General features: G+C 51.8%; 2 protein-coding genes and 1 pseudogene across 5 annotated transcripts in view; 2 read left to right on the top strand and 1 right to left on the bottom strand.

Annotated features, from left to right (window-relative positions):
* The window catches only part of LOC118356713 (MORF4 family-associated protein 1-like), a 32,991-nt gene extending 30,615 nt beyond the window's left edge, over positions 1 to 2,376 (bottom strand). For 3 of the 4 annotated variants that reach the window (XM_035726087.1, XM_035726086.1, XM_035726085.1), the window contains exon 1: positions 1,805 to 2,376. In XM_035726087.1, the coding sequence (XP_035581980.1) occupies positions 1,818 to 2,201 (384 nt within the window). In that variant the 5' untranslated portion in view covers positions 2,202 to 2,376 and the 3' untranslated portion in view covers positions 1,805 to 1,817. Of the gene's footprint in view, positions 1 to 857; positions 878 to 1,804 lie in introns of those variants that run through there. The other variant, XM_035726084.1, reaches the window with a different exon arrangement.
* A 2,056-nt stretch (positions 2,377 to 4,432) lies between these two features.
* Positions 4,433 to 5,507, top strand: LOC113925077 (annotated as a pseudogene).
* Positions 5,508 to 6,902: 1,395 nt separating this feature from the next.
* BLOC1S4 (biogenesis of lysosomal organelles complex 1 subunit 4) lies at positions 6,903 to 8,238 on the top strand. The gene has a single exon (XM_035726147.1). It carries the CDS (start codon positions 6,948 to 6,950, stop codon positions 7,602 to 7,604), a length of 657 nt encoding a protein of 218 aa, XP_035582040.1. The 5' UTR covers positions 6,903 to 6,947; the 3' UTR covers positions 7,605 to 8,238.
* Positions 8,239 to 22,925: the final 14,687 nt, after the last annotated feature.

Below are 22,925 nucleotides of genomic sequence, written 5' to 3'. Positions count from 1 at the left end.
CCAGCTGAAGCCAGTATCCACCTTGTTAATTCAGATGAAAAGACAAACACTAGAGGTCTTAGCGTCCCCAGGCACAGCTGGACTGGCAAGGAAACACGCAGACCCAGACCCAAGAGCCCGGAATGCTTGCGGATCATTCAAAGGAACGTGAAGGATGCAATCCCACTAGCTTACGCGCAGAGAAGTAGCTCCTTTAGGCACGTACCAGCTGCTGAACGACACTATCCTGACCAAAGAATCACCAGATGTACCTAAGGAAATCTCTAACATAAGAAAGACATTTTGGGAACGCCCGGGTGGCTCAGTCGGTTAAGCATCTGCCTTTGGCTCAGGTCATGATCCCAGGGTCCTGGGATAGAGCCCCACATCAGCCCCGCTTCAGCCCCGCATCAGGCTCCTTGTACAGCGGGGAGCCTGCTTCTCCCTCTGCCTGCGGGTCCCCCTGCTTGTGTTTGTTTGTGTGCTCTAGTGCCTACGAGCTCTCTCTCTCTCTGACAAATAAATAAATAAAATCTTAAAAAAAAAAAGGACATTTTTCAGATTCCAAATCTCTTAAGATCGAAAAGACAGACCTCCATGGGACCGAATAACTAAGTAACATCTGTGAACACAACTCCACCTCTAATCCATCAAGGGCGTCCAGCTTCTGAGGAGACCCCCGCCCCAAATTTTGCCCTTAAAAACCCTCACCTGAAAGCCATCGGGCAGTTTGGGACTCGGAGCATTAGCTCCCCATTCTCCTGAGTGGTGCCACACCAAGAACAGCCTACCTCTCTTCACTGCAAAACCTCCATGTCAGTCTTTTACTGGCTTGCTGCGCATCCGAGGGACGAATTCTCGTTTGGCTCCTTTATACAACCACTGACCCTAAGGGAGGCTGTCACATGCAGATAAAAAACATACAAAAACAGAATAAACAACAAGCTATTTCAGCTTTCTCGAGGTGTCAACCCAAGTGACCAGAGTCCATCAGCTGTGAACCTAAGGCACAACTGGAAGAAATTTACCGTCAAGACACTGAGTCTCAGATTTCTGCATCCTGGTATTTAAAAAAAAAAAAGAATTAACCATCCACAGGAATGCCACTTCTTGGGGTACCTCGGTGGCTCAGTCGTTAAGCCTCTGCCTTCGGCTCAGGTCATGATCCCAAGGGTCCTGGGATCAAGCCTGGCACCGAGCTCCCTGCTCCACGGGAAGCCTGCTTCTCCCTCTCCCACTCCCCCTGCTTGTGTTCCCTCTCTCGCTGTGTCTCTCTGTGTCAAATAAATAAATAAAAATCTTTTTAAAAAATAAGTTAATTAAAAAAAAAAGAATGCCACTTCTTTCAGACAGAGTCCTCTGACACATCTGCCTTCTGGACATTTCTAGTCCAGGCCTACAGCTTCACACTTCTCTGTTTCTTTTCCTGTGTTCTCACCCTCCCCTATTTTGCTCTATGGCTAAGTTTCCTTTGGTCCCCCGCCACCACCCTCCTTGGTGCCTCGGCGGCTCTACCTCCAGCAACTGTCCCTTTGGAGGTGAATTTTCGGTTTCACAAAGACAAACCGAGTTATTCTAATTTTTCTCTAATGACCGGCGGGGGCGGGAGAAACCACAAAAATCAGTATCTACTATCACCTATCCAGGCTAGCACGCACTCACTTTCCTCTCAACCTCAGCTTTGCTCCCACTGCCCCATTTCTGACGCAGTGAGACCGAGGCTTCACCTTCACTCCTACAACAGGACGACCGCCCGGGAAGCTACTGACATCGGCGATGGCAACGACCCGGCCCCGCACCCGGCCCCGCCGGCCTCCCGCCTTACCGCCCGCGCTCCTTCAGGACGACTCGCTTCTCTCTATCCGCCGCACCAGCTCCACCAACATCTCTGCCATCTTCGCGATCTCCTTGGCCTTCTCCTCGGCCTTCTCGCACCTCTTGGCCGCTCTGCCCTCCACTCCATCGTTGGGGTTCTGCAGATGGTTCAGGGCGCTCTCCTCCGACGCCTCCACCTGCGTTTTTATTTGGATGAGCATATTGTCCATCTCCCACAGCTTGCTCCTGTTCCGCATGTAGGCTCTCCCGTGCTCCCGGGTGAGGGCCGCGATGTCCTCCCGCATCTCGTTGATGACTGGGAGCAGGAACTGCTCGAAATCCTCCCCGGGCTCCAGCACTTCCACCTCCTCCGGCTCCGCCAGCTCGACGATGTCCCAGGGCCGCATCTGTCCTGCCACTTCTTCATGCCCGCACCCCTGGGGACGGCTAAGCCGTTACTGCGGGCAGCCGCGCAACAGCAGTGCTCCCGAATTATCCCTCAGTGTTCCTCCTTCTACGCCGTCCGCCTCAGAACCGCTACGGAAAGCAACGCCTTGAACCCACACCGCGGCCGGGCCAACAACGGATACTTGCAGCCATCACTAGCTGTGGGCGTGTTTGCGGCACTTTCACGACGTGGCCCGGCCCCCTTACGGCCATGCCTGGGACAAGCCTGGTGGCGGGTGCGCGCACGCAGACGGGACTCTGTCCCGGGCGCGCGCCCCCCCCGCCCCCCGCTTCCCGCCCCCTGCCCCGCCCCCTTCTCTAATTAGGCCTTGGGAGCGCTTTGGAAGCACCTTGCTTACCTCCTCCGCGAGGGCATCCCCCGGCTTTTACTTTTACTTTTTCTTTATTTTTTTTTAAGTGAAAGCAATTTTCCCTCCCTAGTATTTGAATAACACAGGCTGATGTTTACAGCACTTACTATCCAGGCACGCACTGCTCTATGTGCTTAGATTAATTCATTCAACCTCAGAGCAAACCTGTTAGATGAAAAACTGGCTAAAAACCGTGCTTATGGTCAGAATTTGAACCTGAGCCATTTGGGTCTACAGTCGCTGCTCTCAACTAGAGCACATGCTCCCTCTTCTGGGACAGGGCCCTTAAGTCAAAAACCCGGAATCCTAACTGGCCTTTTCTCTGTACTCCCCACCCCTTGCTCCCAGATTTTTGTCCTGGGGGTATTTTTCTCCCGCTGCCGGATTGTTCTGGTCAGTAGGTTTTGGTCTCTCTTCGAGGTAGGGGAGCTGAAGGTACTCCATTTTAGAAAGGCCCTGTCTCTCTTCTTTCTCTACTAGACCACACTTACTCATGTTCTATATTTTGCATCTGAATAAACCAAAGAAGCTATGTTCCCACTTCAAAGGGAAACAAGAAAGTTAGTCATTCTCTGAATTTTTGTCCTAGGCCCCCAAACACCTGATAACATCCAAGAAGAGCCAGATCCCAAACATGTTTCCAGGACATTAGCTTTGAACAAACTTAAGCTGACGCTGGCATCAATAACCCCTACCTTCGATGATTTATAGAATCACACCTATTATTCACCTGCCACTCACCTTTGAGCGGACCCTACTCTGGATTCCTGAAGGAACACGTACCCTACATCCCTTTCCAATATAAACCCCTAGCCCCAAGCAAGGAAGAGACTCATTCTCCTTTCCTTTCTGAGTCTCCCAGACACTCAGTCTGCTAAACTCTGTCATTCACACTATTCAATAAACTCTGTTTTTACTTTCTCTGGCTCGCATTTGATTTCTGTCCTGTGCAGAGTTGGTCCTACAGGGCCCCCCTCAGGGTCCTCAGACCCAACCTGCCTGCGTCATCTTCACCAGGCTATAAGCAACCCAAGATGAAGGGCCACTTCTGATTTGGCTCTGTCCTTAGCCTCTCCTGGCAGCCTGGACACAAGTAGGGCCTTAGGGAATGTTTTAGAGAGAAGGCCTCCTTTCCTAAAATATAAGTGCCTCTGCCTACTAGAGGCTCCTTGAGGACGGGTTCTGGTCTCGGTCCTTAGCACCTACAGGACCTGCAAAACAGCAGGGGCCCAGTAAAATGCTGCTTTAATATTCATTTAACAAAAAATGTTCGCGCACTGAGAGTATGCCACTGTGGAATGGATGGAGCCTCTTTCCAGTCTTGTTCAGCCAGTGTCCCACTAACCGTACTTTGGAGGGATACTGCTTGCAACAGGGCCACAGATTAGAGCTTTAGTGTTCCAGTCTCGTAAGTAAAGACCGGTGATCCCAGGCTGAATATCCGTCAATGGGACGATGCATAAGTGAGATGATGTGCAGGAAAGTGTTTTGCAAATACCAAAGCACCAGCAGATATAAGTGGTGATAGTGTTATAATTATTATGACAGTGAACAGAGGTTATTTGATGTCAAAGCTTTTAGAGTCAGAAACATCCTGCATTGGGTCCTCCTAGTCCCTCCAGTTTCTTGTTCTGTGACCTTGGACAAGTTGGTTAACCCGAACACATATCTCTGAGTGTCAATTTCCACCTGTTGCTCCAGGCTGGGCATTGGACATATGATCCCCAATGATCATCTCATGATCTTTGTAGTCCCTAATAATTATATGATATGATTTGCCCAAGATTTTATATCTTGCTCTTTTCATGCCTAGTGCAGCCATGGCCCGTGGTCCCAAGAGCATCTGAAGCATGTAGTATTGGATACTGGATAAACTGATCGGTGTGTTTGCTCCTCACCCATCTACTGGTCCCCATAAGCTGAGAGAATGTCTGCTTCTCAATCATCTTCCTAAGGAACAGACTTAAGTATGTCCTAACAGGAGATGAAGTAAATAAGATCTGTATGCAGCATTTTATTAAGATTGATGGCAAGAGGGGTGCCTGGGTGGCTCAGTCGTTAAGCGTCTGCCTTCGGCTCAGGTCACGATCCCGGGGTCCTGGGATCAAGCCCCGCATCGGGCTCCCTGCTCCGCGGGAAGCCTGCCTCTCCCTCTCCCACTCCCCCTGCTTGTGTTCCATCTCACGCTGTCTCTCTCCCTCTCTCTGTGTCAAATAAAGAAAGAAAGAAAATCTTAAAAAAAAAAAAAAGATTGGTGGCAAAGTCTGAACTGATACAACCTACCCCGCTGGTTTTATGGATGTCATCAGCATTGACAAGACTGGGGAGAATTTCCGTCTGATCTATGACACCAAAGGTCGCTTTGCTGTTCATCGGATTACACCTGAGGAGGCCAAGTATACGTTGTACAAAGTGAGAAAGACCTTTGTGGGGACAAAAGGAATCCCTCATCTGGTGACTCAAGATGCTCACACCATCTGCTACCCTGATCCCCTCCGCAAGGTGAATAACACCATCCAGACTGATTTGGAGACTGGAGACATCACTGATTTCATCAAGTTTGACACAGGCAATCTGTGTATGGTGACCGGAGGTGCTAACCTGGGAAGAACTGGTGTGATCACCAACAGAGAGAGAGACACCCTGGTTCTTTTGATGTCGTTCACGTGAAAGATGCCAATGGCAACAGCTCTGCCACCCGACTCTCCAACATTTTTGTTATCGACAAAGGCAACAAACCATGGATTTCTCTTCCCCGTGGAAAGGGTATCCACCTCACCATTGCTGAAGAGAGGGACAAGAGATTGGCGGCCAAACAGAGCAGTGGGTAAAATGGTCCCTAGGTGAGGTGATTGAAAGTCTTTATAATTAATTAAAGATCATACAGCACAAAAAATTTTATTTTTTTTAAAGATTTTATTTATTTATTTGACAGAGAGAGACACAGCGAGAGAGAGAACACAAGCAGGGGGAGTGGGAGAGGGAGAAGCAGGCTTCCCCCTGAGCAGGGAGCCCGATGCGGGGCTCGATCTCAGGACCCTGGGATCATGACCTGAGCCGAAGGCAGACGCTTAACAACTGAGCCACCTAGGCGCCCCCAGCACAAAAAATTTTAGAAAATATTTTATATCGTGTGTCCTGAGTGTCCCCTTTCACTCTCCAAACCTTCCTGGTTTGATGAATTGGAACTTACTAAAGGAAGATATATGACAAAGAACTTATATTCAAACTGTATTGAGAACTTCTATAGATCAATAAGGAAAAGACAAATAACTCAATTTAAAAGTGGGCAAGACTTGGGCGCCTGGGCGGCTCAGTCGTCAAGCGTCTGCCTTCGGCTCAGGTCGTGGCCCCAGGGTCCTGGGATCAAGCCCCACATCAGGCTCCCTGCTCAGCAGGAGGCCTGCTTCTCCCTCTCCCACTCCCCCTGCTTGTGTTCCCTCTCTCACTGTGTCTCTCTCTGTCAAATAAATGAATAAAATCTTAAAAAAAAAAAAAAAAAAAAAGGTGGGCAAGACTTGAGCCAGCACTTCACAAAAGGGAATATCCACATGGCCAAAAAGTATATAAAAAGGTGCTAAAGTTCAAGATTCAACAGGGGAGGGCGCCTGGGTGGCTCAGTTGGTTAAGCGACTGCCTTCGGCTCAGGTCATGATCCTGGAGTCTCCCGATCGAGTCCCGCATCGGGCTCCCTGCTCAGCGGGGAGTCTGCTTCTCCCTCTGACCCTCCCTCCTCTCATGTGCTCTCTCTCTCACTCTCTCTCAAATAAAATCTTAAAAAAAAAGATTCAACAGGGGAATGCCAATTAAAACCACACAGATAGCACTCACTATACATCCACAAGAACGGCTAAAAATGAAAATATTGACAATACCAAGTGTTGGGGAAAGTGTGGAAAAAAGCTGAGAACGTTCCAAGTCATCAAGAATAGCAAGGTTAAGGGACCTTCCTTTTGTTTATTTCTCTTCTCTTTCATTTCAATATAAGTAGCAAAAAGAAACTAGGGACAGTGGGAAGCTCCTCACGGGTCCTTGACATGTTCTATATCTTGATGTGGATGGAGGTTACATGATTGTGTGAACACGCAGAAGATACACTGAGGACGTACGCATCTTACCGTAGCTCTGTTACACCTTCACATTTTAAAAAAGGGTTCTGCGAGCACGTGCGCGCGCACGAGCGTCCAGGGGCTGGAAACAGATTGGCGCGCGTGCGTGTACGTGAGCGCGCGGAGGCCGGAGGCTGGGGCGCGCACGCGCCCGCGTGCGTGCGGAGGGGCCGGAAGCAAAACTGGGAAGCCGGAAGCGGGGCGGGCAGCCCGGCCGTAGCGGGCCATGGAGGATCGTCCCGCGGGTGATGGGCCGTCGCGCGAGGGGTCGGCGGAGGAGGAGGCCGAGCTCCAGGGAGCTGCCTGGAGCGGGGACAGCGGCAACGTGTCCCAGAGCCACAGCAGCGCGTCGGGGCCGTGGGAGGACGAGGGCTCAGAGCTGGGCGCGCCGGGCCGCGATCTGCCGCTGCTGCGTCGCGCCGCCGCGGGCTGCGCCGCCTGCCTGTTGCCGGGAGCCGGGGCGCGGCCCGAGGTCGAGGCCCTGGACGCCAGCCTGGAGGACCTGCTCACCCGAGTGGACGAGTTCGTGGGCATGCTGGACATACTGCGCGGAGACTCCTCCCACGTCGTCAGCGAGGGTGTGCCTCGCATTTACGCGAAGGCCACCGAGATGCGGCAGGTCTACAGCAAGATCGACCGGCTCGAGGCCTTCGTGGGGATGATCGGCGCCAGCGTGGCCAGGTTGGAGGAGCAGGTGGCCAGGGCGGAGGCCGAGCTGGGCGCTTTCCCCAGCGCCTTCAGGAAACTGCTGCACACGATCAGCGTGCCCTCCTTCTTCAACAAGGCGCCCTCCAGCAGGCCGCAGCAGAGCGGCTACGAGCCGCCCGTCCTGTTCCGGACCGAAGACCACTTTCCCTGTTGCAGCGAGAGACCCCAGATCTGAGTCCGCCGGCCGGCACTGCCAGGGGACGCGCTGTCTGAGGTTACTGCGGGCGCTGAGTCAGCTGGAAGTCCGCTGTAGACCTCCACGGTGTTGGGAGTATGGCGTGTCTATCTTTTGCACACTCTTGTTTCTCACTGTCTGCATGACTTGACGTAAGGATGTGTGGTTTTCTGTGTCTTCCAGTGCTAAACTGACGGCTGCATGGGCGGGGGCGTCGGGGAAGCCAAATGAATGAGTTTATCTGTGCGCTGTGGCAAAACTTGTTTTTATAGGTTTTACAGCTCAACCAACAGTATTACCTTTTCCAAGTTTCTATATTTTATACTTTTAAGAAAAACTGCTGAAATGTTTAAGTTTTGTTGTTATTCGATCCTAATAGCGATTCCATTTTCTGTAGCTTTTAGGGTAGATGGTAAGTTATTTCAGGTTATATTAAACTTTGCACATCATGGGTTGTAAACCGAAGGAAGTCATACAGATTCTGAGAAGATGTCTTGATTTATTGCAACTAATTCTGAAGTTGTATTTGAAAGTAGGCCCTCCGAATCTTAATTTGTCCACAGCAAACATGTCTGTATGTGGTTCCTAACATTTGGTTTATAATTTAAATATTAATAAAAATTTTAAATTTTATTGGAAAAGCTTTTCTTCTGGAAAGGATTTTACATATTTTCTGTTTGTTTGAAAATAGATATATTGCTCATGATTGTAGGGATAAGGAAAAGTGGCTTGGGAGTACCTCCTTTAGAATGTGAAAAATGTGAAAAAGCTTGGCTGCTATTTCACAGAATTTTATGTTTCTTTCCTCTCAAAGTGAATAGTTAAATCGCATCTGTGAATGACTGGTATTAGGATTTTGTTCTTTCACCCACAGCATGGAATCCTAAAGATGTTTTGCAGATACAACAGGCTTTGATCTTGATTTGGATCTTACTCTGTTTTATTAATTGGTCCTCCTAGACAGTAAACCTCAAATAAGCACCCAGCTTAGGTTGCTTTTGTGTCATTTATCGTAGAACTTAGAGGCTAACAGAGTGGGCATATTCTCCCTTACCTGTATGTCATGATAAATCTGATCTTGTAGGGATGCCTGGGTGGGTGGCTCAGTCGGTTAAGCATCTGCCTTCCGCTCAGATCATGATCTCAGGGTCCTGGGATCGAGTCCTGCCTCAGGCTTCTTGCTCACCAAGGAGCCTGCCTCTCCCTGTACCTGCAGCGCGTGTTCTCTCTCTCTCTCTCTCTCTCTGACAACAACAAAAAAATACGGTAATGTAATTGCACCTTCGCTTTCATGGACCTTCCTTGTTGCACATTTATGGTTTTTATTCAGGAATTTCATTGATTACACATTAAGGAACTCCTGAATTTAGATGCTGAAAGCACAAGTAAGCTACATTTAATATTGGGCAATCACTGGGTAGTACCGTAAGTAATTAGCATATCCCAATAATATAGTCACCAAATATGAAAATACCTTTCATACCTAACATCCATGTTGCTAAAATGCTTTATATTAAAAAGTAGATAATAATTAGGGCAAATTATGAAAAATAGGATAATTTTATTTAATTTTTTTTAAAGATTTTATTTATTTGAGATAGCACGCACACAAGCAGTGGGGAGGGACAGGGGAGAGGGAGACGCTGACTCCCCACTGAATAAGGAGCCTGATCCCAGGATCCTGAGATGGTGACCTAAGCCCAAGGCAGATGCCCAACCAATTGAGCTACCCAGGTGCTCCATTTTCTGGCAATATTTAAAAAAAAAAAGCCCTTGGGACACCTGGGTGGCTCAGTTGGTTGAGTGTCTGCCTTCGGCTCAGGCCATATATATATATATATTTTTTTTTTTTTTTTTTTAAAGATTTTATTATCAGAGAGAGAGAGACAGAGGCAGGCAGAGGGAGAAGCAGGCTCCCCGCCCAGCAGGGAGCCCAATGTGGGACTCGATCCCAGGACCCTGGGATCACGACCTGAGCCGAAGGCAGACGCTTAACCGACTCGGCCACTCAGGCGTCCCCCTTCGGCTCAGGTCATGATCCCAGGGTTCTGGGATTGAGCCCCAAGTTGGGCTCCCTGCTCAGCGTAGAGTCTGCTTCTCCCTCTGCCTGCCACTCCCCCTGCTCGTGCTCTCTCTGGCAAATAAATAAAATCTTAAAAAAAAAACAAGCCCTGGTTTCGATGACCACTTACATGATTACATGTGCAGTTTATCTCTAAGTAACCTTGGGTTCTGAAATTCTCCTAGTCACTTGTGTTGTCCTTGAGGGTTCTAAATAGAAATTAGTGCAGGGCCTTGTTTGGAATGGGGACTGGAAGCTGGTCTGCACAATGCAAGACAGATACTAGATGAAGCTCCTTTGTCTTGAGAACCGGGGCTGGGGGAGCCAGGCACGCCTCTTCTCTGGCACCACCACCCTCAGACCTTCTGGCTCCTCTCCCACTCCTGACCGGCTGGAGATTTCAGGACCCCCTCTCATCAGTCAATAAAATGTGGAGGGGCCCTAGTTGTCATCCTGGGTGACCCCTGTAGACCTACCCCTGCTTCTGGGGTCTGGAGCCCCCCCACTTTCTAGAAGAAAAAACAGGGATGGGGTTTAATAAAGCTTGAGAGGGGGCACCCCACCAATCACACCGGAGTCAGTTTGTTCTTCACTCCCACACCTGCTCATAGAGCACAATGCTTTAGTGTCCAGGAGTCCCTAGTCCAAGGGCAACCTCGGGCGCCCAGGAGCCAGTTCATGAGCATGCGTAAAATTGGGTACTAATGAGCTAGTCCGCACCTTGTGGCTTTTCCTCTTGGTCAGAACTTTTAGGAATATTGAGTCTTAAACCATGTGTGAGGAGGTGGATCCATTGTAGATATAAAAGTGCAGGTCATGGGGCGCCTGGGTGGCTCAGTCGTTAAGCATCTGCCTTGGGCTCAGGTTGTGGTCCTGAGGCCTGGGATCGAGCCCCGCATTGAGCCCCGCATCGGGCTCCCTGCCTGGGCTCCCTCACTCAAATAAAATCTTAAAAAAAAAAAAAGTGCAGGTTGTCGAGTCAGACAGCCTGGTGTGAACCTGCGAAGTGCATGACCTATGACAGGCTAGCCCCGTCCCTAAAGGGCCAGAGGGAAAGAACCACAAGGCCACCAGGTTTCATAACTACTCCCTTGGGCCTGGTGCAGAAGCAGCCACAGATCACATGGAAACAAATGCGCAGGCTGCGTGCACATGAAACACAGGTATTTCGGTCGCCTGGGTGGCTCAGTTGGTTAAGCGACTGCCTTCGGCTCAGGTCATGATCCCGGAGTCCTGGGATCAAATCCCACATCGGGCTCCCGGCTCAGCAGGGAGCCTGCTTCTCCCTCTGACCCTATCCCCTCTCATGCTGTTTCTCTCTCTCTTTCTCTCAAATAAAAATCTTAAAAAAAAAAACACACAGGTATTTCTTTTTTTTAAATTTTTTATTGTTACGTTAATCACCATACATTACATCATTAGTTTTGGATGTAGTGTTCCATGATTCATTGTTTGTGCATAACACCCAGTGCTCCACGCAGAACGTGCCCTCTTTAATACCCATCACCAGGCTAACCCATCCCCCCACCCCCCTCCCCTCGAGAACCCTCAGTTTGTTTTTCAGAGTCCATCGTCTCTCATGGTTCGTCTCCCCCTCCGATTTCCCCCCCTTCATTCTTCCCTTCCTGCTATCTTCTTCTTTTTTTTTTTTTTAACATATATTATTTGTTTCACAGGTACAGATCAAAACACAGATATTTCTTGAAACAAAAGACCTAAAGGGAGCAGACCAATAATGGTCTGCGATTTAAGATTTTAAACTAGCTTGGCTGCCTCAGAAGGGGCAGCAGAGGAAAGCATTAGTTCTAAGGGATTTTGTTTCTTTTCCCCCTGATGGTGAAGGTGAATCAGGAGAAAGCTGGGCTCAGGACAGCAGACAGGGAGCCCAAGTCACCAGCTATCTTTGCATGAAAGACTGGAGCCCAGCTCGCGTCTTACCTGCTTCCAGACCCACCTTCTTTACCAGAAAACAGCTTCATGGACTCTTTCATGGCAGTATCTTCTAAGGACTTTGGCTTGGGGCGCCTGGGTGGCTCAGTCGTTAAACGTCTGCCTTGGGCTCAGGTCATGGTCCCAAGGTGCTGGGATCAAGCCCCGAGTTGGGCTCCCTGCTCCGCGGAAGCCTGCTTCTCCCTCTCCCTCTCCCCCTGCTTATGTTCCCTCTCTCGCTGCATCTCTCTCTGTCAAATAAATAAAATCTTAAAAAAAAAAAAAAGGACTTTGGCTTAAAACGAACTGCTGTTAATAGTGCGAGCTATAACGGGGCGCCTGGGTGGCTCAGTCGGTTAAGCGACTGCCTTTGGCTCAGGTCATGATCTCAGGGTCCTGGGATCGAGCCCCGCATCGGGCTCCCTGCTCAGAGTTGGCTTCTCCCTCTGCCCTTCCCCCTGCTCGTGCTCGCTCGCTCTCTCAAATAAAACCTTCCAAAAAAAAGGGTGGGGGGAGAGCTAACATCCAATTCATCAGTACAGCTGCAGGCATCACCCAAAACATCCCAAATGCACCCTCTCTCTGTCCATCCCGCAACTACCCCATCTCACCTGGGCCACTCAGCCGTCTCTTAAGTGGTTTCCTGCTTCCCTGTCCCCTCCAAGCCACTCTCCACAGTACACAGCAGCCAGAGGTGTCTTTAAAAGCCATAGGACATACACCAAAACAAATGATGTAATATATGGTGATTAACATAACAATAAAAAATTAAAAAAATAAAAGCCATAGGACAGATACACTGGGCTTTGCCTAAAACCATCCTCGGCTTCTCGTGATATTAGAATAAGATCTGCATTCTGTTCTATGGCCTGCCACACCCTACAGTGACTGACTTGCGCCTCCCTCCCCTTGCTCACACCCCTCTAGCTTCACCTTGATCCTGAAAGATAGTCGATGCGGTCCCTTCACAGTGCCGTGTCACTCTGTGCTGTCTCGCCCACCTCCAGGCAGGCACGGGCTCCGTCCGTCCCTATGCACCACGGCTGTAATTGTCAGGTACCACCGCGCCAGGCAGGCTCAGCTGTTGAGCCGATGACCGTCAGGCCGGCCGAGTGATGAAGGGCCAGGCAAAAACTAGGCGCTGTATATGGAATGGGAGACAGAAAGACGAATACAGTAATTCGATCAAGCCTTGCTGGGGAATCAAGCATCCTGGGAGGGCTGAGGACACCAAGAAAAATCGGGCCTGATTCTTCTTCAAGAGCTGGACGGGCCAGAGCGTGAGCGGGCCAGATGCCAACTCAGTGCAACCCCAGGTTCGGCGATCGAATTTGTTAAATCTGGTGCAAGCATTCCTGTGGGCTCTAAGACGGCCCCTCCTTAATTGTGCCCCGGGAATGTTGCTAGAGAACTTTCAGAACTACCTTTCTGAAGAGACTCCTTGTCATGCCAAAAGGTTAAAAAATCATTTTCCAAAGCGACCTACATCATTAACCCCAGCAATAGAGAACGGAATGCATTTCTTGTAGATGAGAGATTCTTCTTTGTGTTCATCACCAAAGGGAGGCATGCCTGTCGGGGGTTGGGTGGGACCCTGGGGCAAGAACGGGAATAAAGAGACCCCAGGCCCGCTCCCGTGGGAGTGTGACGGCGCGCCTGGCGCCCCGCGAGGCTGCAGGAACAGCTCCTGCCCAGCAGGGGGCACTGCCGCAGCAGGAAAGGCCGCCCTGCCAAGTGCTGGTCTGGCCCCGCCTTCCGGAACCGGCCGTCGGGGCCCTGTCCACGCCTGAGGGGCCCACAGTGTGGTGGGGACTACGGTTCTACCCCAAGACTGCTCTTTTTGCTCAGGGTGTGGGAGGGGAGGAAGGTGGGATGGGAGCAGCTAGTCCCGGGGGGCGGGGGGGGTAGTGTACAATGGCCAGTCCTGTCGCTCACCCCCCGTTTGCCGTCCTTCTCCGTCTTCTCGGCACCCATTATGAGCATGCTCATTTATCAATTTGTCCGTCTGTCTGTCTCCCCCACAACGGCAAGGAGCTTGGCCTTTGTCCATTTTGTGCACCCTGAATCCGGGGTGCCTGGCCCAGAGCAGGTGCTCCAAATCTGATGGGTGAATGGAAGACATGCAAGGATGAGCAGGCTGGGGGCAAGGAGGCCCGGGGAGGGGTTCCTGGTGAGGGCTGCACCTTCCAGGCTCCGCTCCTGGTCACTCAGCAACTTGTCCGGGCAAAACCAGGAACCCTATTGCAGTGTTTTCTCAGGGGGAGAAAAAGGCAGACTCCTCGCCAACCCACAAAAAAATCCCTGTCGCCCTCTCGACTGTGGAACTGCTTGCTGGCGGACTGTCTGGACAGCATGTGGACTCCGGGGACACCGCTAACGGAGAGAGGGGCCGCGGGGCTAGGAGGCGCTGGGAAAAGTTGAGCTCCAAGTGCCAGCAGCAAGTGGTTTTGCGTTGCAAGTTGTTTAACTTAGAAACATAAGTGTTGGGCGCCTGGGTGGCTCAGTTGGTTAAGCAACTGCCTTCGGTTCAGGTCATGATCCTGGAGTCCCGGGGTCGAGTCCCGCATCGGTGGGGTGTCTGCTTCTCCCTCCCCTGACCCTCTTCCCTCTCGTGCTCTCTGTCTCTCACTCTCTCTCTCTCAAATAAATAAATGAAATCTTAAAAAAAAAAAAAAAGTAAGTGTTCCTATATTCTTTCTTAATTGGTTTGTTTTATTTTTTAAATTATTTTTTTATATTTGTCAGGGAGAGAGGGAACACAAGCAGGGGGAGTGGCAGAGAGAGAAGGAGAAGCAGGCTCTCCACCGAGCAGGGAGCCCGATGCGGGGCCGGGGACCCTGGCCTGAGCCGAAGCCAGACGCTTAACGACTGAGCCACCAAGGCATCTCATCTTTCTGCTTTTCTAATCTATGTGTTGAGTGCTACAATCTCCCTCTAAGCACTGCTTTTGCTACAACTTCTATAAGTTGTGTTTTCAGTTTCATTGAGTTCAAAATATTCTAAAATTTCTCTTGCCATTTCTTCTTTGACCCGTGTGTCATTGAGAAGACTGTTGTTTGATTGCTAAGAATTTGGGGTTTTTTCAACTGTCTTCATTATGATTTCTAGCTTACTTCCCCTGCAATCCGAGAGTACATATTTTGTGGTTTCCATTCTTTTCAACGTAAGGTGTATCTGAGGGTCTGTTTTTGAGGTGGTCTCTCTCGTCAAATATTCTGTGGGAACGTGAGAAGAACGTGCACTCTGCTGTTAGATGAAGTAGTCTCAGAGTTTTTTGTTTTTAAAACTTTTTTATTTTTAAGTAGTTTTAGCTTGCATAGAAGTTGCAAAAATAATCTAGGGAGTTCATGTATGCCCTTCAGCCAGCTCCCCGCGGTGACACATTTTACCTAACCACCGATCCATCGGCTCCCGCTAACCCCTTATTCGGATTCCTCCTGCCTTTCCAGGCACTCACTTTTTCTCTTTGTACCTAGTTCTCTGTAACCACTACCCCAGGTACAGAACTGTTCTGCCAGCCCAAAAAACTCCCTTGTGCTACCCACCTGCTTGTCACCCCCTCCCCACTCCAACCCCTGGCCACCACTGACCTGCTCTCTGTCCATGGCTGCGCATATATATATATTTTTAAAGATTTTATTTATTTATTTATTTGAGAGAGAGAGTGAGTGAGAGAGAGCAGAAACCGGGGGAGGGGCAGAGGGAGGAGATGCAGACTTCCCACTGAGCAGGGAGCCCGATGGGGGGGCTCATCCCAGGACCCTGAGATCATGACCTGAGCCGAAGGCAGATGCTTAACCAACTGAGCCACCCAGGCGCCTGGCTATATATATTTTTAAAATTTCAAGAATGGTATATAAATGGAATCATCCAGCATGTAGTCCGAGACTGGCTTTGTTCACACAGCCTGATGCCCTTGAGATCCACCTAGGTGGTCTCGGTGTCAGGGGCTGTTCCTTTTGTTCTTGGCATCGTCTATCTTCCCCTCCACCCCTCTCCTCAACGCCTGGCTTCCTGGCTCCCCCAGGCTGAGCGCCAGGCAGCAGGACCCTGAGTGGTGATCCCCCTGGCAGCCTGTGTTTCCACATTCCACAGCCAGCACGGACTTGGCCTTGTGCCGAGCCCCCTGCTCACATTCTCTTGCTCAGCCCTGCTGGGTGAGTACCCACCTTTCAGATGGGAAGCAGAAGCACAGAGAAGATGTCATTCGCTTCTAACCTGGCTGGGAGCAGAGGTGCGCTGCATGCCCTGGAAAGCTACTCCAGCACACACTCACCGCCCACCGTGATACCGCACTCTCCAGGCAGGACACTCCCCACTCCCACTCCTGAGATGGCCCAGGATGGAGAAGACCTTTGGCAAGAGGTGTCATCCATTCTGAGACCGGAACCAGGAGAGGAAGGCAGCCGGACTGTGATGAGGGGAAAAAGGAGCTAATGCATAAGGGAACAGCAAGTGCAAAGGCCCTGAAGCAGGAGCATGCTTGGCCCCCGGTGCCTTTCCATGAGGTTTCAGAGTGAAGACAGGGGAGGAAGGCCCCGGTGTCAGGTGTTAAGGATTCTATTTGTGGGGACTCCAATTCCTGGTCACTTATCCTGACTTTGGCCAGATAAATCTGGGGCAGTGACCTGAGAACACGACCCTCACATGAAGAGAGGACAGAAAATCACACTCTTGCCGGTGGAGATATGTGTACACGCATGCGTGTGTGTGCCTGTGTGTGTGAGACGCACTCCACTCAATACTAAGGCAGACAGGCGTGTGGGGGCTATAGGAGGGTGTCAGTGGGGCCGAGGGGTGGCTGACCTCCTGAGAAGGCAGAGAGCAACGAAGGAGGCAGGGGGGTGAAGCCACTAGCGCCCGGTTCAAGGGCCAGCCTACCGGGCTTCAAATTCCTACTCACCCCCATCTTGTGACAGATGAGAAAACCAAGGCCAGGTGCAGGGAGATCTGCTCAAGGCCATGCCCTCCCCACCCCCCACCATTGTTCATGGCTCCCCCTCCATGCTGGCTCTTCGTCCCAGGGCACCCAATGTATGCCCTACTTTCTTACGTTTCTCCCAGTCCCCAATTCTCGTGAGAACAGCCACAAAGAAAGACTCACTGTTTGATGGACAGACACACATAGCTTTCAGACTCGCCCAGCCTTTGAGACGAGGGGCCCAGAGAAGTCAAGAAAACTACCCAAGATCACACAGCCTGGAAGTGGTAGAGAGGGAAGCTGGACCAGACTGGCTGGCTCCCCAGATGGCCTCATTTCAAATGCATCCTTCACTCATTCAATCCATAAACACTGTTCGGGGTGTCACATGTACTGGGCCCTGGGCAGTGAATAAGACCCAGGCCCTGACCTCAAGGGACAGAGGGGGAGAGAGTGCTAAAGGGTCATCTTAGGTGGTCACAAGAAGAAACCTGGGCATTCTATGTGAGGTCCGGGATAGGGGTGGGTAGTCAAGGATGGCTCCCTGGAGGAGGTGATAGCTGAACTAAACATTGCAGGGTGAGTCAAAGTTTTCCAGAGGGAAATGGGAGGGGAAGGGCCCTCCAGGCAGAGGAAACAGCATGTGCAAACACAGAAACAGGGACGGAGAGCACATGATATGGCGCAGTCATCATTGTCAAATTAACTAGTGAAAATACCAGCATACGAAATTTTACATATTCAAAGAAAAAAGAGGCTAAGCGGGAGATGGGAGCAAGAACGTGCAGCTGGGCCATGGGTCTGACCCGCACAGGCCTGCAGAGCGTGGGCATCTTGCTCTGTGGATGGTGGACTTCGGGTAGCGGGAACCTCTGGGGCCTTGACTCGTTGAGGCTAGGGGAAGACAGCGAGCTGGAGGGACCCCCGAAGCCACTTCAAACACTGTGGCCTTCATCCTGGGGGCCCCGGGAGTCCTCGGATGGCTTCCCTGAATAACTTCACTAGAGTTAAGTTCCATCCAGACACCCCAGGGTGCTCAGCAAGCGGCAGGCCCAGGCTGTAGCAAGCTGCCCCCGGTGACCCCAGAGATCTTTAAGGGCGTCACCGATAGGGGGTCACCCAGATGACAGGGCGTGTCGACACACATGTGCATTGATCCCACTCTGTGCCGGACCTGCCAAGGTTCAAGAGTCTGCCCACGTGTCCCAAGGGAGGCAGGACCCGTCACCCCCCCCCAGCCCCGATTCCCAGAAGTCAATGCATGTTCTCAGGCCTTGTGTTCTGGACATCCTGCCTCGGGTCACTTCCCCGGAGCAAGGTCAGCCTGAGCGGCTGCTGGGGCCTGATCCTACACTGGGCTCCGTGTCACTGTGCTGGGCGGCGGCTGAATCTCCTGAAATAAAGCGCAGTCCTTCGTGCACGCCTCCCACCAAGCAGTCCCTCCCCTCGGGTCTCCCCTGCACCTGCCGCCATCTCTGGGGATGCTCACTCTGGGGGAAGCCGGCTGCCATGCGGTGAGGAAGCCCAAATGAGTGGACATGGAAGGACCATGTGCGGAGGCCCCCCCAAGGAAGAGCCGGCATCAACTGCCCGTCATGAGTCATGAATGAACCTCCAGAGGATTCCTGCTGAGGCCCCAGACAACGCGGGGCAGGGAGCAGCCCGAATTCCCCACCCACAGAATGTGTGTTAACAAATCCTTGTTTCAGGAAGTCTCTGGGTAGTCTGCTCCATAGCCCATAATAATGGGACCCGCCACCCTACCCTTGAGAGGGAAGCGGCTGGGAGCGGGACAGAGGAGTCATCAATCCTGCTGTGACAAGCGCTGGGCAGGGGAAGTGCCCGGGGCTGGAGGCCTTGGAGCCTTGGAGGAAGGGAGAGAACCTACCAGAGGAACAGTGGGGGGAAGGATTTCAGCAGAGTAACCGCAGGGGCACGGGCCCAGAGCCATGAACCCAGTGTGCTTGCGGAGCTCTGTTCGCCTGCCAAGTCCAAAGTCAGGTGGGGCAGGAGGTGAGGGCACAGATGGGGCAGGTCCTGCGGCCTTGGAATCTGTCCCCAGGAAAGCTGAAGGAGGGGAAAGGTGGGGCAGATTTGATTGAGACCCTCTGGGGCCCACACTGGGGAGCATGGGTGGGAGGGTTCTGGTTGGAGGCAGGCGAGCAGTGAGCAGGATCCCCCTTCCCCAGGCAGGTGGGTCTGCCGGGGGGGGGGGGGGTGTTGTGGGGGGGGACTGAGAGGTTCAGCAGGCCCCTGAGCCTCCCTCCCTCCATTCCCCCATGCCCCTTCCCTTTCTCTGGGTCTCTGCTACTTTTCCTGCCCATCAAGAGACTGACCCAGCTCCCCGAGGCCCTGATCCCATGAAAGAAATGTCCCCACCTGAAGAGTCCCCCTGTACCCCTGCATTGGCAGGGGGTACTTTGGGGCTGATTTACCCAACATTTGCTGTGGGTAAGCTTGGCCAGTTACCAAAGCGAGCTCACCCTGCGTGTCCTGACCAGGTCAAGTTTCTGGATACGCCCTGGAACAACACACACCATGATGGTGAAATGCACAGGCCTGGGGCTGGAGCAGACCTGGTTCCATCCCTGTTCCATTAGTTACAGCGATGAACCTGGCCAAGTTCCTGAGACTCTCCGGCCCTCAGTTTCTTCATCTGCAGAATGGGGTTGGGGACCAGGGGCAGCCACTTCATGGAATCACGGAGGAGCACTTGAACTCAGGTGTCGAGGGCTACAGAGACTCACGTGGCATTATTCCCGGACCACCACCCTACATGTGGGAATTAAAAACATTTTTTTTCTGTCCCCGGGGGAGGGAAGTACAAGAAAGGCAGATGTGTGTCTCCGTGTATGAATCCCTCCCAGTAAGACAAGCTGCCCGCAGACCATGAAGGGAGACTCCCTGGGTCTATGCGCACTTGTGGCTCTGCGTCCAGCCCCGCCACCCTCCCGGCCCAGCCTCACAGAGGTTGCAGATGGATGGCCCGGCTTGTCCTCCGTTTCAGGCCGTGCTGGGCCTTCCCCTCATAAAGACCTGTTTCTTCCTGGCTGCACTCTTGGCCGGGCGCGCGGGGGCTCAATGAGCGCTTCTGAGCGCCCAGCCTGCCTGCCCTTCTGTTTGCCCACAGCGTCCCGGGCAGAGCTCACAACGTGGCTCTGTTCTCCCGCCAGAGGAGGGAGAGGCTGGACCAGCGGGGGGAGGCTGCCTCTGTGGGTTTTCAGGAAGACGCCTGCACTGTGTGTGGCCGGAGAGGGGGCATGTCTTCGTTGGCAGCGCCTTCACATTAAGGGGTGATTTGTGGTGGACAAAACACATGTCCAGCAGGCAGGCGGGGCCGCTGCTCATCTCCCCAGGGAGCGGGCTTCCCTCGCATCCCCGAACATGCCAAGCCCACTCCGGTGCTGGGCCTTCGCGCAGGCTGTTCCTCTGATCCTCACGGGGTTGCCCCCTGCCTCTCCTTCAGGCCTGAGCTTGACTGGTTCCTCCCTAGACCAGAATCTGCCGCCGCCCACCGCTCCGCTCTGTCCCGTGGCTCTGTGTGATTTTCCCCATCTAGGTAGCACTTGTCAATCCCTCTAGAGCATATCCTGCAGGGGTCAAGTTGCTGTGTGTCTCGGTCATGCCCGTTCCCCACAGCCCAGCACAGTGCCTGGGTCACAGAAGGCCACAATCAAGACTTGTTAGATGAATGAATGAACACACCAACCACTGTATTGAGAAATCAGCCTGCGAGTCCGGGAAACCGTGGGTCAATGGGTCAATCACAGAATTCCTGAGGTCAGGGCCCACAGGCAGGAATCCTTGGCTGAGGTGTATGTCTTCAATCACCCGATCTTCCCCACTCACCTCTCAGCCCTTGGAGGGCGTGTGCTGGGGCCAGCATACACCCTGGCTCGGTGAGTAGTGACTGAATGAAGAAACTAGGGCTCTTCACACGACTTCTGAGCAATTTTGGCGTCGCCCTGGCTTTGTCCCATCTCAAGATCTTTGTACCTACCATGCCCTGGGCCTGGAATTCTGCTGCCTGCCCCCTTCGCGTGAGGATCTGCCTCCTTGGGGTCTCAGCTGGAACAGCCCCTTCTCAGGACAGCCTGCGCTGGCTGGGCGCGTGCATAGCTGATTTAGTGCCCACGGCACAGCTCGGGGCAGTGTGCCCACAGTCACAGAGTTTGCCCGAGATACAGGTGCTAGAATCCTGTCCTCCATTCATTTATATGACAGGTATTTATCCAGCGCCCAGTGGGGGCAGAGGAGCTGAAGCTGCCCAGTGAAAGAAACACAAGCTTCCGGGAGTGCTGAAGGGCTGGACCACCTGCTCCTCAGGGAGGGGTAGTCTGGGAAGGCTCCCTGGGGGAGATGAGGTAATCCCTGGGTGGAGTCCCAGGGAAGGAACTGCCATGCAGCTGGGGTGGGAGCTGTGTGCACAGTCTGTGCAAGGTCAGCCCTCCAAGAGGATGTAGAGCTAGCCCCAAGCTCAGTAGGGCCTACATCAGGAAGAGGCCCCACTTGATTTGTTCTGCACAGTTTCGAGAACCAGGGCCAGTGGTGGAAGCCCAGGAAGACCAATTTCATTTCAAGATTGGGCAGGGCCACCCAGAGATGGAATGAGCTGCCGGAGGAGAGAATGAACACTCTGTTCCTCGGGGTATGTAAGCTAGCTAGGGAGAGGGACGAGAGATTCACTGAGATGGGAAAGCTGCAAAATGCCCGTGAGTCCAGAGAATCTATAGGTCTAACGCAGGCAGAAGGAATTGACACGCTACTAACACAAATATGCATGAAGACGATCATTACAGTTTGCTCATATTGGTAGAAACCCTGTGTCATAAATTCCACTTTTAGAAAGTGATCCAGGGGCGCCTGGGTGGCTCAGTGGGTTAAGCATCTGCCTTCGGCTCAGGTCGAGATCTCAGGGTCCTGGGATGGGGCCCAGCATCAGGCTCTCTGCTCAGTGGGGAGTCTGCTCCCCCTGCTTGTGCTCTCTCTGTCTCTGTCTCAAATAAATAAAATCTAGGGGCGCCTGGGTGTCTCAGTTGGTTAAGCGACTGCCTTCGGCTCAGGTCACGATCCTGGAGTCCCGGGATCGAGTCCCGCATCGGGCTCCCTGCTCAGCAGGGAGTCTGCTTCTCCCTCTGACCCTCCCCCCTCTCGTGTGCTCTCTCTCTCTCATTCTCTTTGTCTCAAATAAATAAATAAAATCTTTAAAAAAAAATAAAAAATAAATAAAATCTTAAAAAAGTCATCTTAGGCAATCAACACGTATGCCTTCAGGCTATCCGCGGAACCAGAGTTCACTGTAGTCCTGTTTGTAACAGGGAAATTGGAAACGGCCTGAAAATTCATCTATCTGTTTTTTCGGTCTCCCCTCTGGACTCGAGCTCCGAGGGGACGACTGGTCCCTGGCTGTCTGATTGACCACTCTGAGGTGTCGCCTCTGGTGGGTGCAAGAGATACAGTGTAATCTGTTTTTAAAAAGTATAATCCCATTGATGAGAGAGAGAGAGGTGCCTCAAAATGTTTAACATTGTTTTAGGTGATGGATTAAAGGTAATGTTTGCCCTCTTCCAGCTACGTTTTTTCATCCTGCCTATAATAAACATGTATTATGCCTGGAATGTAAAAAATTTTCGAAAAAAATAGAATGGCAGGGTGAAATCGGAGTACAAAAATAATAATCGTTTCCTTTGCTGAGCTCTGGGAATGGATTTTTATTTTATTTTTTATTTTTTGAGAATGGATTTTTAAAGCCAAACTGAATTGAGTAAGACCTGATCTGAACGTCCCCAGTGGCCCCCCTCTCACCGTCTGGATAGGACCCCACAACAACAATCCAACTCCTTTGGGCGAGAAGTAAATAATTTTCAGTTTCACAGTGGCCACCCCTAAAGCCACCCCTCCCCTCCCAGGTGGCCTATTTATAGCTTCCTTTGGGTGCAAACAGGACATTTATCTGGGCAAACCAGGCGTCCACACTCTGGGGCTTCCAAAGCCACTTCTGTTCAAGGCAGATAACAAAACACAGATAAGTCTACCAGCAGGAATCTGCCTTTGAATTTGCCTTCCCAAACAAGCAAACTCTCCTGCTGTTCAGGACGGAAACCGACCTGTTTTGAATTGCTCAAGACAGTGAAATAGCGCTCTCCGTTCTAGAGGGCCAAAGGGATTTCAGCCTCCATGTGGGGCTGCTCCAAAGGACGGCAGCCACTGCCAGAAATCACTGTCCACCATTTATCCCCTTGGGAGGTAGAAAGCTCCCTGCCACTGGAGGTATGCAAGCCGAAGCTGGGCAACCCTTGTCAGAGGCAATGCAGCAGGAATTTGAGTGTGAGATGAAAGGCAGTGCTATGGGCTGAGCTGTGTGTCTCCAAAATCCCTACATTGAGACCCTAACCCACCCACCCGCCCC

Source organism: Zalophus californianus, chromosome 2 (assembly GCF_009762305.2).
Source record: "Zalophus californianus isolate mZalCal1 chromosome 2, mZalCal1.pri.v2, whole genome shotgun sequence".
In the NCBI taxonomy this organism is placed as follows: domain Eukaryota; kingdom Metazoa; phylum Chordata; class Mammalia; order Carnivora; family Otariidae; genus Zalophus; species Zalophus californianus.
This window is presented reverse-complemented; position numbering and strand designations above follow the sequence as displayed.

Bases quoted from the DNA above. Each gene is read 5' to 3' on its own strand.
- BLOC1S4 (XM_035726147.1), top strand. From the start codon at position 6,948: ATGGAGGATCGTCCCGCGGGTGATGGGCCGTCGCGCGAGGGGTCGGCG.